Source organism: Halichoerus grypus, chromosome 10 (assembly GCF_964656455.1).
Source record: "Halichoerus grypus chromosome 10, mHalGry1.hap1.1, whole genome shotgun sequence".
Taxonomy (NCBI): Eukaryota; Metazoa; Chordata; class Mammalia; order Carnivora; family Phocidae; genus Halichoerus; species Halichoerus grypus.
This window is the reverse complement of record NC_135721.1, coordinates 32,175,567-32,187,968: the sequence shown is the minus strand read 5'-3', so window position 1 is coordinate 32,187,968 and position 12,402 is coordinate 32,175,567. Positions and strand designations below refer to the sequence as shown.

The window sequence follows — 12,402 nt, the reverse complement described above, 5'->3', positions numbered from 1 at the left end:
CTGGGTGGCTCAGTTGATTAAGCGACTGCCTTCAGCTCAGGTCATGATCCCAAGGTCCTGGGATCGAGCCCCGCGTCGGGCTCCCTGCTCGGCCAGAAGCCTGCTTCTCCCTCTCCCACTCCCCCTGCTTGTGTTCCCTCTCACACTGTGTCTCTCTCTCTCTCTCTCTGTCAATTAAATAAATAAATACATAAAATCTTAAAAAAAAATAAAATAAAATAAAGAGCACAATTTTCCTCACCACCCGAGGATTCAGGTTTGGGGTTTATGTTTCTACATATTGTCTACTTTATTCAGGAATTGTGCATGGAACCTGGATAGAAGGTCTCCAAAGACTTCCATTTATCCTGGGTCTTTGTCACGTATTGGTGTAGTGTCCTAGCAGTCCTTAGCTGTTTCAGTTTAAAGAGGGCAGAACTAGCCCTTGGCAAAATGATGAAGTAGATGTAAGTTACTCCCAATGCTTTAACCTCCTCTTTTTGGGGCCCCTGTGATCTCCTGTTAGGGTCCATTCTTCTCCGTCGTCCTCTCTCCTGTCTCCCCCCAAACTCACCAAGGGGCTCCATATTTTGATTTGAAAGCCCTTCTGATATATTATTTCACATTGACATTTTACTGATAACGGCAAGAAACACTATCTTCTAATTTTTAGGCACTACCTTTGGTCAAGTACCTTGTCTCAGTGCTCTGCGGTCTGTATTTGCTAAAGTTACCCCACACCCCTTCTTCTCTCTACCCAGTTCTGCCCTTTATGTCAGTGCCCCTAAGGGGTGGTGCCAAGACTGCCTATATCGAATCAGCTGGGGTGCTTATTAAAGTTCAGATTTGGGTTTCCTCTTTAGAGCTGCCGTATGTCTGATGGTAGCATCCAGTTATCTGCATATTAATGAAGTTCCCAGGTGATTCTTAGGTGAACTTAAGTTGAAGAAGCAGCGCTCTATGCCTTTATGCACATCATTCCTTCCTTCTGGAATGTCCTCTCACTCTCTCCAGCTTTCGTCATCCTTCCAATCCTCTCCTTTTAGGGAATCTTCCATATCCTTCCTAGTACTCATGGCCATTTGAGTAACTAGTTGAGTTGCTTGAACACTGTCAGTTCATCAGGCACATGTGCAATTATCTCTGTAAGCCCCTCAGTGTTTGGTTTGGTGCTTTGCGCACAGATGCCACTCAATGAATGCTTGATGAATAAATGACTGGTTCACTTTCTAGAAGTAGAAATATAGAGGGCTGTCCTTCACTCGGAAAAAACACACACACGTTTCTTAAGGTGAAATGTCAACAAGCTAGCGTGGAAAATATTTTTAGGTAGTAAATCTTTTTTGGTGACCTAGATACAAACGCATGCATGTGACCTCATTTTTTAGTTCCCAGCGTGGAAGGTCAGACATCAAAGAAAGTTGGCTCTTTCTCTTCATGGTGGATGGTGAACAAATTATTATCTGAAATAGTTATTATTGTCCATCACAAGGTTCCTGAAAGATGCACAGAGTACAGACAAGGTGATCCAAGGCCCTGACTCCGGGAGTTCATGACACTTGAAAACCTTGGGTGGTAGAACTGTAGGCTGAGCAGTCTGAGGTTTCTAGAAACCTGGTTGTGTTAACCCAAGAGCTCAGGTGCATTAACCTGGGAATGAGGTGGTCCACTTTGAGTGTGTCAAGGTGTACCCATGATCTCACTCTCTGAATGCCTGGAAGGTCTCTCCTTTTCTGGGATTCTCTAGCAATGAAAGAGTTCTGTACCAGAAAGGAGACTCACACCTTGACTTTTGTAATACCCCACTAGAATGTGAGCTTCTTGGAGAATATTATCTTATTCATCTTTTTAACACAGTATCTGGCATATGTGAGTGGCTAAGAAAGCTTGGCAGACAAAACCATGAATGAATGTGTTGTTTTCCTGTCACTTTGAATTACTTACTGGTTTAAAATTAAAAAAAAAAAAAAAATCTTGACCCCAAGACAGTAGATTTGTGAGCTCTGTTGAAATTCTTGAAAAAAAAGTACTGATTTATTGCTATTAGAGCAAAGTATTCACTTGTTATGCTAAAATTCAGGACATTCTCCCCAACTCCACCCATCTTTTAATTTAGTTTTGCTTGCCCACTACTAGGATTCCTTTCTCCATTTTCTTTTCTCCTGACCAAATGGAAAAACCTTGAGATTATTACACGACTTTGGAGTGATTTCAGACCTCAGATTTTAGCTGATGATCCCCCAAATGGATCATCTTTCCCTTGCTACGTGATGAATAGGAGTGCTTATAAAACCCTTACTCAGCGGGTGGGGAGGCATGAGACAGGAGAGGCAAACATGAAGGCTCTTGAGAAGGTAGTGCAAACTACATACATTTATTCAGGGGGAAAGCAGGGCAGCATGGAAAGGTTATTCTGCACTAAGTATCTAAGTAGGGAGCTCTCTGCTACCAGAGAACAGTATTGTTCACCTAGGTAGCGAAAACAAACAAAAAGATGCTGCCATTTTGGAAAGCACGATGGCATAACTAATGCGAAGTGCCTGGATCAAAATCCTAGTTCCCTTCTGTTTGTACGACGTTAGTCAGTTTACTTTTATGAACCATTTATTTTTCTCATTTCTAAAATGAGAACGATAATACCTCCTTCCGGTATTGTTAGAAAGGTCAGGGACAGTGAATGCAAAGCAGTCAGTGAAGCACCCAGGACAAGCAAGTGCTCAGTCAATGGTTTCAGTCATTATTGTCATAAATGCCAATTTATGACAGTAAGTGGGGCCCTTACTCTGTCCTTGGCACTGGCAAAATGAATCTGAGGACAGTCCTGGCCCAAGATTAGCAGAGCAGCTTCCCTTTGAATTCCTCTTTATTTATTTAGTATTGAAAGACTCTCTTTATTCCCCAGCTTTCTTTCTCTTACTCCTATTTCCATGCCGGTATGCAGAGTTGATATATTTAAATTCGTGATGCACTTTCCCTTTTATGAGGCTTCTATAATGGAGCTCATTTTTGGTTGGTGCTTGACCAGATGTCTTCTTACTGCACTGGAAGGAGAAGATACGCTTTGTTGAGGATGTCCGAAATATCAGGACCCTCTCAACAGAGCAGATGAACTTGGCATTCCAAAAGAAATCAGCAAGCTAGGGCTCATGGAGGAGGACCCGCCCCCAGGTTGTGGGGGGAGATATCAGAGCCCCATCTCCTCTATGCTGGAGGTCAGTTTTTCCAGCCTGAGGTTCTCTGCCCATGAGCCTGAATCACATTTCCTCTCCTCCACTTAGTACTGCCATTGGCTTTTCAGTGTTATACTGGCATCTGCTCATTTTAGGGGCGTCTGCTTCACGCAGGGCACATTTTTAAATGCAAATGCCTAGTCCCAGCTCCCAGATTCTGATTCACCTTCAGAGATTTGGTGAATCAGCACATGACCCGATGAGAATTATTTTATTCATTCAATAAGCGGGTGCTATGTATCATTTATGTGCCAGATTCTGCTCCAGGAACTGGAGATCCATCAATGAACAAAAGAGACAGAAATCTCCTCCTATACGGAGTTTACATCTATCAGAGAAAGAAAGGCAATAAACAGAGCCATGAGATAAATTATATTAGCACATAAAGAGGAAGAAGTTCTACATAGAAAAACAAAGTAGGGGAAAGGGCCAGGGATTACATCTCATGACTTTTCAATAAGTTCTTCATTATTTAAAATCCTAAATTCATCTCTCTGTTTTTGGCCGCCTTGCCTGACCATCACCCCAGTGGCTTCCTTTGATGAATGAGGTGAGCGTTTCCTGCCATGGCACAGGATCCTGACTGGAGTCTCGTAGGTTCAACCAGACAGCGTGAGCCCCTTAAGTGACCTCTCGCTGCCTGTACTTTAGAGGACCTGTCCCAATTTATTAAGCAACAAAGAGGAATTTCTCTCTTTGAAAATAAAAAAAAAGTAATAGCAGAGAGTCCTTGTGGGAAGAGAGCTCCATCATAACACGGGGTCCCAGTCTGTTGGCCAGATCAGTAATTCACACCCTAGATGGATGGTCAGGTAAGGAAAGTCATCCTCTGGCATCATCTCTTTGTCTAAAAGCATTTGAAAGTGCTTGTCTCGGTAGTGGATAAGAACTTAGGGTTGCTTTAATGTTGCCTTAGAAACAAATTAATGGCTTTGCTTTGATGCTTTCAGTCAGCAAGAATTACATAGAAGGGAATTCCAGGTCCTGATGAGGGAGAGTCAAGGAGTTCCTTTGAATCACCCCAGCTGACAATCAATAGAACGAGATTCAGCCGCCTTGCGCCTGGGGCTGGTGGGAATGCCAAGCGTATTTCTTCTCTCTGAGCCAGGTCCTCCTTGGTGGTCAACCCTGGCTCCAGCTTCCCACAAGGAACCCATTGCTCTGCTGCCTGATGTCTCTTCAGGCCTCTGCAGTTGGGGGGGCTCTTCCTCACTCTTTACAAAGGCAGTTTGCCAAAAATCTGTCTTGCAGGTGCATGTTCTCTTCCTCTGACCTCTCCCTTCAACACTGGTGTCTCAGCTTTTTCAGTTGGATCTCTTTTCCCCATCCTTCATTATGTGCCTTTCACATCTGTACCCTGCAGGTGCTGGGGTTGTCTGTTGGATTCAAAATAAATAGTGAGCAGAAGACAATCTGGGTCTTCTTGCTATGGTGCTGAAGGCTCATTTGGATGACACAATGGCTATTCCTAAGCAAGAACTGGCTGAGGACGTAAGAGTTGATCTGAAAGCACCGTGAAAACCAGCCTACCCTTGTTACAGAGTTCAGGAGATCAGGGCAGAATATAAAAAAAGCCAGGCAGCAGAACAACATACTAGCAGCCTCTATTTCCTGCTGAATTTTTATGGAAATACACATTTGAGGAGACAGTGGGGAGCGTCAGGTAGATCTGCTTGAATCTGATGATGGAGGAAAGACCCTGAAAGGAAAGAATGAAGAAGGCCATTTCATTTAGATGATATCTGTCCCCCCTCCTCCCAAACATTTGAATTTGATATTAATATAATAAAGAAAGAAACTGAAGTCCAGAGAATTCTTTCCAGTTGCTGCATTGCCTAAAACCTGTATCAGTGTTTTGTGTCCACTGATTTCACAAATTATAATTCTACCACCTTTTGAATATAATTGTGATGTTTTGGACTTAACCTCAGAAAGCCCCTTCCTTTTTCTCTGATTGGAATTTTTACAGGTGCATCCACTCTTAGACATCTGTACCCTTTTGGCCAAGAGCAACTGCGAGATGCGGGTTGGGGGAGGGCTTTTTTTTGGCTGACCTAAGAGATTTCCCTGAGAATGTGTGCAGGAAGAGATGGCCAGGTAATTGCTAAAAACCCGGCAGGTGAAGGGCAGCTGTCTCTAGGAGCGTGCCAGCCCACATGGTACATCACAGCTGTTGATGCCTGTCTGTTGGAGTCTCTAATCCATAAGATAAAAGCCAGGCTGTTGGAAACCTTCCATGGGACTTTTGCTACTGAGGCCCTCCTTACCCTGCATGGAAACCAAGAGGTTTTCCAATAGGTCAGTCCGAGCCCAAATCCGATACTCTCTGAGATGACTTCATACACTATCAGGGATGCTCTTATAGAACAGTTAATAATATCAGTCTTAGCGACAGACCAGGGTTTGGATCTTAGTCCAGGAGTTTCCTCTCTGTCTGAGTTCCAACAAGCACTTAACCTGTCTGAGCCTCAGTGATCCCATCTCCGAAATGGGCTAATAATATCTACTGCATAGGGTCATTGTTAGGGCACTGTGCATTGCACAACTCCAGGTGGTGCCATCCTCATGGGCCGTAATGGAAATGGCAACACCAGGAGCTGTGTAAAATAGCCATGTTGGCTAGTGTTAAGTATTAGATATAATACTACATATAAAGATTTAGCATAGTGTCTGCTGTCGTGATTATGAATAAAACCTACTGTTACTCTCTCGGGCAACTGACCATGATTTGCCGTTGTGCCATTTTGACATTTGCTTCTAAGAAACAAAATAATTTGGGGCACAGGAAACACAATCCTCAAAGCCCCGGAGGTAAGAAAGTGTTGTCGTGGTCAGGGAATGGAAAGAATTTCCATATTCTAGAACTCAGAGGCTAGATCCTAAAAGGTCTGAATAGCTTATTGAGGGGATTGGGCTTGTTTTTAGGGCAAGAGGCAACCCATGAAAAAGCTTTAAGGGGGAGTAAGAGAGTCAGATCTGTACTTCAGGAAGCTCATTTTGGCTGAAATGTGAAAATGGAATGATGAGATTTGGCAGGAATTTGAAGGAAGTGGTTGATTATATCAGTCCTAGAGACAGGCATAGGTTGGAATCTCTGTTCTGTGTTTACTCTCTCTTTTCCATACTACTCTCTGGGAGCCAATACTTAACCTTTCTGATTCTCACAGGTTCCCAAGACATTTGAAGTTGTAAATCTTCCAAAGGGTCACTACAAATTGTTTCTTTCTCCTTTTCTAAATTTGAGATCTCTACTGTATCATTTTTTATACCTGCCAGGCATTGGGATCATTTATAATTTGGATTTTTTTATAAAAGGCAAAAACAGGTCTTCTTGTTTCCTCCCTTACCCCTATACTCTATTCTTTACGGAACCAGCAGAAAGATGTATTTAATAGGAACATTAGCTGATACCACCTTTCTGATCAGAACCTCCTGGTGAGTCCCATCTCTTTCACAATTGAAGTCAGTGCCTTGTGGTGGCCTCCATGCCCCTCGTAATCCATCCCCAGTGTGTTCCCAGCTCCGGAGCCCTGTTCCCCTGGCCCATGGCCCTCTCATCACACTGGTTCCTCTGTGTTTCCTAGACGATGCAAAGACAAGTCCCACAGGGTCTTGGCATTTGCTTGGAATTCTCTTCCTGTAGATATCCATGAGGCTTGGTCTCTTACTTCCTTCAGGATTTTGCTCCAATGTCGCCTTATCAGAGAGGCCTTCCTTAACCATCCAGTATAAAATCCTGCATGCCATGTGTGTACACACACACACACACACACTCACACACACACTCATGCAGGCAGACTCCCTGTCCTAATTAACATTGCTTCCGCCCCTACCCCTCCAGGACTTTTTAGCATCTGACATTTATATTCATTTGTTTGTTTCCTCCCCGATAGAATATAAGGTCTGCAAGGACAGAGACTTTGTGTTTTTTTGGTTTTTTGTTTTTTAATTCTCTGATGAACTCTTAGGACCTAGAAGAGAGCCTAGCAAGTGATTCTAAAACACATAGTTAGGTGGCACTCATAAATAGTTATGGAATAAATGGCTGCATGATGGATTTAGAGCTAGACCTTTTGCTACTCTTGTAGGTTGCTTCAGTGTCTCCTTGTTTTAGGTGGTGATCCCACCCAAGCCCTGTAGTGACTGAATAAGTAGACTCACTGACCATGAATCTTGCATATTTTGGAAATACACTTTTTCGATTTTTCAGCCTTTTATGCAGAATGTAATTGTGCCATCTCAACCCTCTGCTGTGTGTTCACCTGGGAAAAATGTCAAAGCTTATCTACTCATAGTGATGAGCTAAAAGGGGCTTTAGGCAAATGGTGGGCTCTTTGAGGGTCTGCCAGAATGTGCTGGGCCAGGGGTTTCCTCCCGGGCGCTGGTGAATTTCCACTGCATGCCATGAGCAGCGAACGTAGGTGAGTGTGTGGGTGGCTCTCGGACCACCCCAGGCTATGGAAGGCTCCAGTCTAGCTCCACTGTGAACTTTTTATCAGGCCACAAGGCTATGTTCTGACTTAGGACCGCCTTCTTGCCACCACTTTATCTGATGTCCGAACTGGCCTTCCAGGCCAGAGTTACCCTGACTTGGAGCAGACCCTCCTCTCTGTCAGCACCTTTCAAGCCTTAGAGGCAGAAGTGATGTATGGGCAGGGTGGCGTTTTGCCTGAGCTGGTGGGTGAATTCAGACCATGGTTTTTCAGTCCGCCACTTGGCTTTGTTTACCAAGCTTTGTGCGGCTCAGTGACTCTGTTGCTCTATCTCTAATTGCCTCCAGCCCTTCATCATATGTATACTTTGTGGTCACTGCTGTTCTGCCACATGAACTAATTTAGATGGAATTATTGCTCCTGTATTTTTTGGTCACTTGAACCCTCTGTAGAACTAATATGTGTTTTAGAATGACCATGGAAAGGATGACATCAACACTGAGAAGGAACATTTTATGGCTGGTAAAGCTGATTGCACAGCCTGCCAGACAGGAGTCCTAACACACAACTAGACCCAGGCCTATTTATCTCCCTTTCCTGCTGTGGACAGCCTGCAGATTCTAAAGTGAGATCTGTCCCCAGATGTGAGGAGCTGTGCTTCAAGATCCAGATGTCCAGCTGCTAACATATCAGGAGCACTGGGCTTGCTGAAAATTAGGAGGCAATGTGCTCTCATCAAAATATGCTTTTAGGGGCGCCTGGGTGGCTCGGCCGGTTAAGCGGCTGCCTTTGGCTCAGGTCATGATCCCAGGGTCCTGGGATTGAGCCCCGCATCAGGCTCCCTGCTCAGCGGGGAGCCTGCTTCTCCCTCTCCCTCTGCCTGCCTCTCTGCCTACTTGTTCTCTCTCTCTCTCTGTCAAATAAATAAATAAAATCTTTAAAAAATATATGCTTTTAAAAACTGTACTTAGTGTGTGGAAAGATTGCATTACAGAAGTTTTTTTCCCCCTCAAGTACAACTACCATTGACTTTGTAGGAAAGCTTGAAGATATCTCTGTGTTTCCAAGTAAGTTTGGAGCAATAGGACATGATTTCAAAAAATGAGGTATAAGGTCTGCTCCAGAATTTAAGATCATCAAGAGGCCTTGTGCTGGTTAAGTTTTTAGAGTCTGAACTTTAAAGCATCAATCTTAATAAGGTGATTTTGGTAATGAAACAGTTTCTGGAAGGTGATTATACTAACCAAAATTTAAAAGAAAATCTGCATTAGCAACAAGGAGAAAATTATTTAATGCATCAAAAGGTATCCCCCCCCCCCTTATTGGCTCTTAGCATGCATAACTATGTATTCAACAAGGCAAGGCTATAATTGAACTTTTCATTTCCAATAAGTCAATTGTGTACATTGCTCAGTGAATGGAGACTACAGGTAGAAAATCCATACGTGGAGAGATTGAGTTATAAATGGTACAAAGGATTGCTTAATCACTGATGGATACTTAGACTAATGATTCACTATAGGTGTTATGGTAGTCAAATATAAACAAATCATTGGTAAAAGCAATAAAAATCAGTAATTGGTCATGTTTTGGATCTGGCTCTGATGATGTGATTTTTTTTTTTCCCCACCTTCCCTCCATCTTATTTTTACCAGTAGGTTGGGACACTTGGAAGTCTACCATTGTACAACATGCTGCCGTTAAGACTCTCACCTACCTTTTCGATGGGATGTCATCTGTTAGCCATTGTGGCTCTCTTATTTTCCCACGTGGACCTTGTAAGTGCTGAGACAGAAATGGAAGGAGAAGGCAATGAAACCGGCCAGTGCACTGGCTCGTATTACTGTAAGAAAGGGGTAATTTTACCCATTTGGGAGCCCCAAGACCCTTCCTTTGGAGACAAAATTGCTAGAGCTACTGTGTATTTTGTGGCCATGGTCTACATGTTTCTCGGAGTCTCTATCATTGCCGACCGGTTCATGTCCTCTATAGAAGTCATCACATCTCAAGAAAAAGAAATAACCATAAAGAAACCCAATGGAGAGACCACCAAGACCACTGTGAGGATCTGGAATGAGACCGTTTCCAACCTGACCTTGATGGCCCTGGGATCTTCTGCTCCAGAGATTCTCCTTTCAGTAATTGAAGTGTGTGGCCATAACTTCACTGCAGGAGACTTGGGTCCTAGCACCATCGTGGGAAGTGCTGCATTCAATATGTTCATCATTATCGCACTTTGTGTTTACGTGGTCCCAGACGGAGAGACGAGGAAGATTAAGCATTTGCGTGTGTTCTTTGTGACGGCAGCCTGGAGCATCTTTGCCTATACCTGGCTTTACATTATTTTGTCTGTCATCTCTCCTGGGGTCGTGGAGGTCTGGGAAGGTTTGCTTACCTTCTTCTTCTTTCCCATCTGTGTCGTGTTCGCTTGGGTAGCAGATAGGAGGCTTCTGTTTTACAAGTATGTCTACAAGAGGTATCGGGCTGGCAAGCAGAGGGGAATGATTATCGAGCATGAAGGAGATAGGCCATCTTCCAAGACTGAAATTGAAATGGATGGGAAAGTGGTCAATTCCCATGTTGACAATTTCTTAGATGGCGCTCTGGTTCTGGAGGTCGATGAGAGGGACCAAGATGATGAAGAGGCTAGGCGAGAAATGGCTCGGATTCTGAAGGAGCTCAAGCAGAAGCATCCAGAGAAAGAAATCGAGCAATTAATAGAACTAGCTAACTACCAAGTCCTAAGTCAGCAGCAAAAAAGTCGAGCATTTTACCGCATCCAAGCTACTCGCCTGATGACTGGAGCTGGCAACATTTTAAAGAGGCATGCAGCCGACCAGGCAAGGAAGGCTGTCAGCATGCATGAGGTCAACACTGAAGTGGCTGAAAATGACCCTGTGAGTAAGATCTTCTTTGAACAAGGGACCTATCAGTGTCTGGAGAACTGTGGTACCGTCGCCCTGACCATTATCCGCAGAGGTGGTGATTTGACTAACACTGTGTTCGTTGACTTCAGAACAGAGGATGGCACGGCCAATGCTGGGTCTGATTATGAATTTACCGAAGGAACTGTGGTCTTCAAGCCTGGTGAGACCCAGAAGGAAATCAGAGTTGGCATCATCGATGACGATATCTTTGAGGAGGATGAAAATTTCCTGGTGCATTTGAGCAATGTTAAAGTATCTTCGGAAGCCTCAGAAGATGGCATCCTGGAAGCCAATCATGTTTCTACACTCGCTTGCCTCGGATCTCCTTCCACCGCCACTGTGACCATTTTTGATGATGACCACGCAGGCATCTTTACCTTTGAGGAGCCCGTGACTCACGTGAGTGAGAGCATTGGCATTATGGAGGTGAAGGTACTGAGAACATCTGGAGCTCGAGGAAATGTTATCGTTCCCTATAAAACCATCGAAGGGACTGCCAGAGGCGGAGGGGAGGACTTTGAGGACACTTGTGGAGAGCTCGAATTCCAGAACGATGAAATTGTGTAAGTTCTTTTTTTATACATACATGTGGGGTCGAGTGCCTTGGTGGATGGGAGAGTGGGTGCGATTTTTTTTTTTAAACTAAATGGTACACAAAGAATGGAATATTTGCTATACAAGACCACTTTAAAACTATCCCTGCTGTGCCACACTTACCAATATGCTCCATACGGAGATCTTAATTTGGTTTTATTTTTAACTTCCGTGCTTTTGCGTATTTTAAGTACATTATAGCAGTTATGATAAAATGAGTTCTGTGACACAATTTATCAAACCGCTTATGATGAGTTGGAAAATTTATATTCTATTTTGAATCACATAATATATACACAGAAAGGGAATATTTATTTATTTATTTATTTATTTATCGAAAGTGAATATTTAGAACATCACATTAGGTCCCCAACTTTATTACTGAGTACAAATTGGGAAAGCTCAAAAAGGAAACACCTTTGAAAAGAATTTCCTGGTTACCAAGGCTGGTTGGAACATTTTTTTGCTGCTTTTATCTGATGCTGTGTTTTTGTGACAATCTAAGATAATGTTTCTGCTTACATGCTAATGCTTAATTATGACTTGATGACCAGTCCTGCTTTTTTTAGTCTTATGCCAACGTGGGAAAAGTCATATAGTTGTTATGGAGATCTAGTCTATTTTTATTTTCCGTGGTTAAGTAAACCCTTTTACCCTACTGATACAGTAACGGGGAGAGAATAAGATTCTGTCCAAGCATCCTAGTTGACAGGGAACAGGTCGAAGAAAATAAGTGGGAACAGTTTACTCTTCCTATTGACACTTTGCAGTGACACTTGCCAGTGTTGTAACACCAAGTGCCTGGTTGTGCAATGATTCTACCATGACAGCTGCTATTCAGAGCTATTCCTTCTTCCTTGCCTGGGAGGGGGCATTACCCTCACCAAATGCAAACCAGAAAGCTGACTCAATGAGCAGTGTCCAAACTGGAAGGAAGGAAGGAGGGAGAAGAGGAAGGAAGGAAGGAAGGAAGGAAGGAAGGAAGGAAGGAAGGAAGGAAGGAAATTATTTATGATATCTGTAGTACAGCAAAGGACATTCAAATGAATGATTATGTTTGTCGAATCACTGGCAACTTAAGAATTTCCAGGAAAGAAAAAAGTACATATAACACAGTTTGTTCTAAAAATGGTTAACTCTTGAGTAAATGTTATGTGATATGTCAAATGCCAAGTACATTCTCTCCAAAATGAAATTTCTCTTGCTGAACGTGGAGGGGGGAGGGGGCCGGGGGGGGAG

General features: G+C 43.4%; 1 protein-coding gene across 14 annotated transcripts in view; it reads left to right on the top strand.

Moving 5' to 3' along the window:
* Positions 1 to 12,402, top strand: part of SLC8A1 (solute carrier family 8 member A1) — a 380,628-nt gene that overhangs the window by 62,107 nt on the left and 306,119 nt on the right. For 11 of the 14 annotated variants that reach the window (XR_013441666.1, XM_078056234.1, XM_078056227.1 and 8 more), the window contains exon 2: positions 9,301 to 11,132. Coding sequence is in view for 13 of the 14 variants with exons in the window: in XM_078056234.1 (XP_077912360.1) it covers positions 9,301 to 11,132 (1,832 nt within the window). In the remaining variant the exon portion in view is untranslated. Of the gene's footprint in view, positions 1 to 9,297; positions 11,133 to 12,402 lie in introns of all 14 variants that reach the window. The other 3 variants (XM_078056232.1, XM_078056230.1, XM_078056233.1) reach the window with 1 other exon arrangement.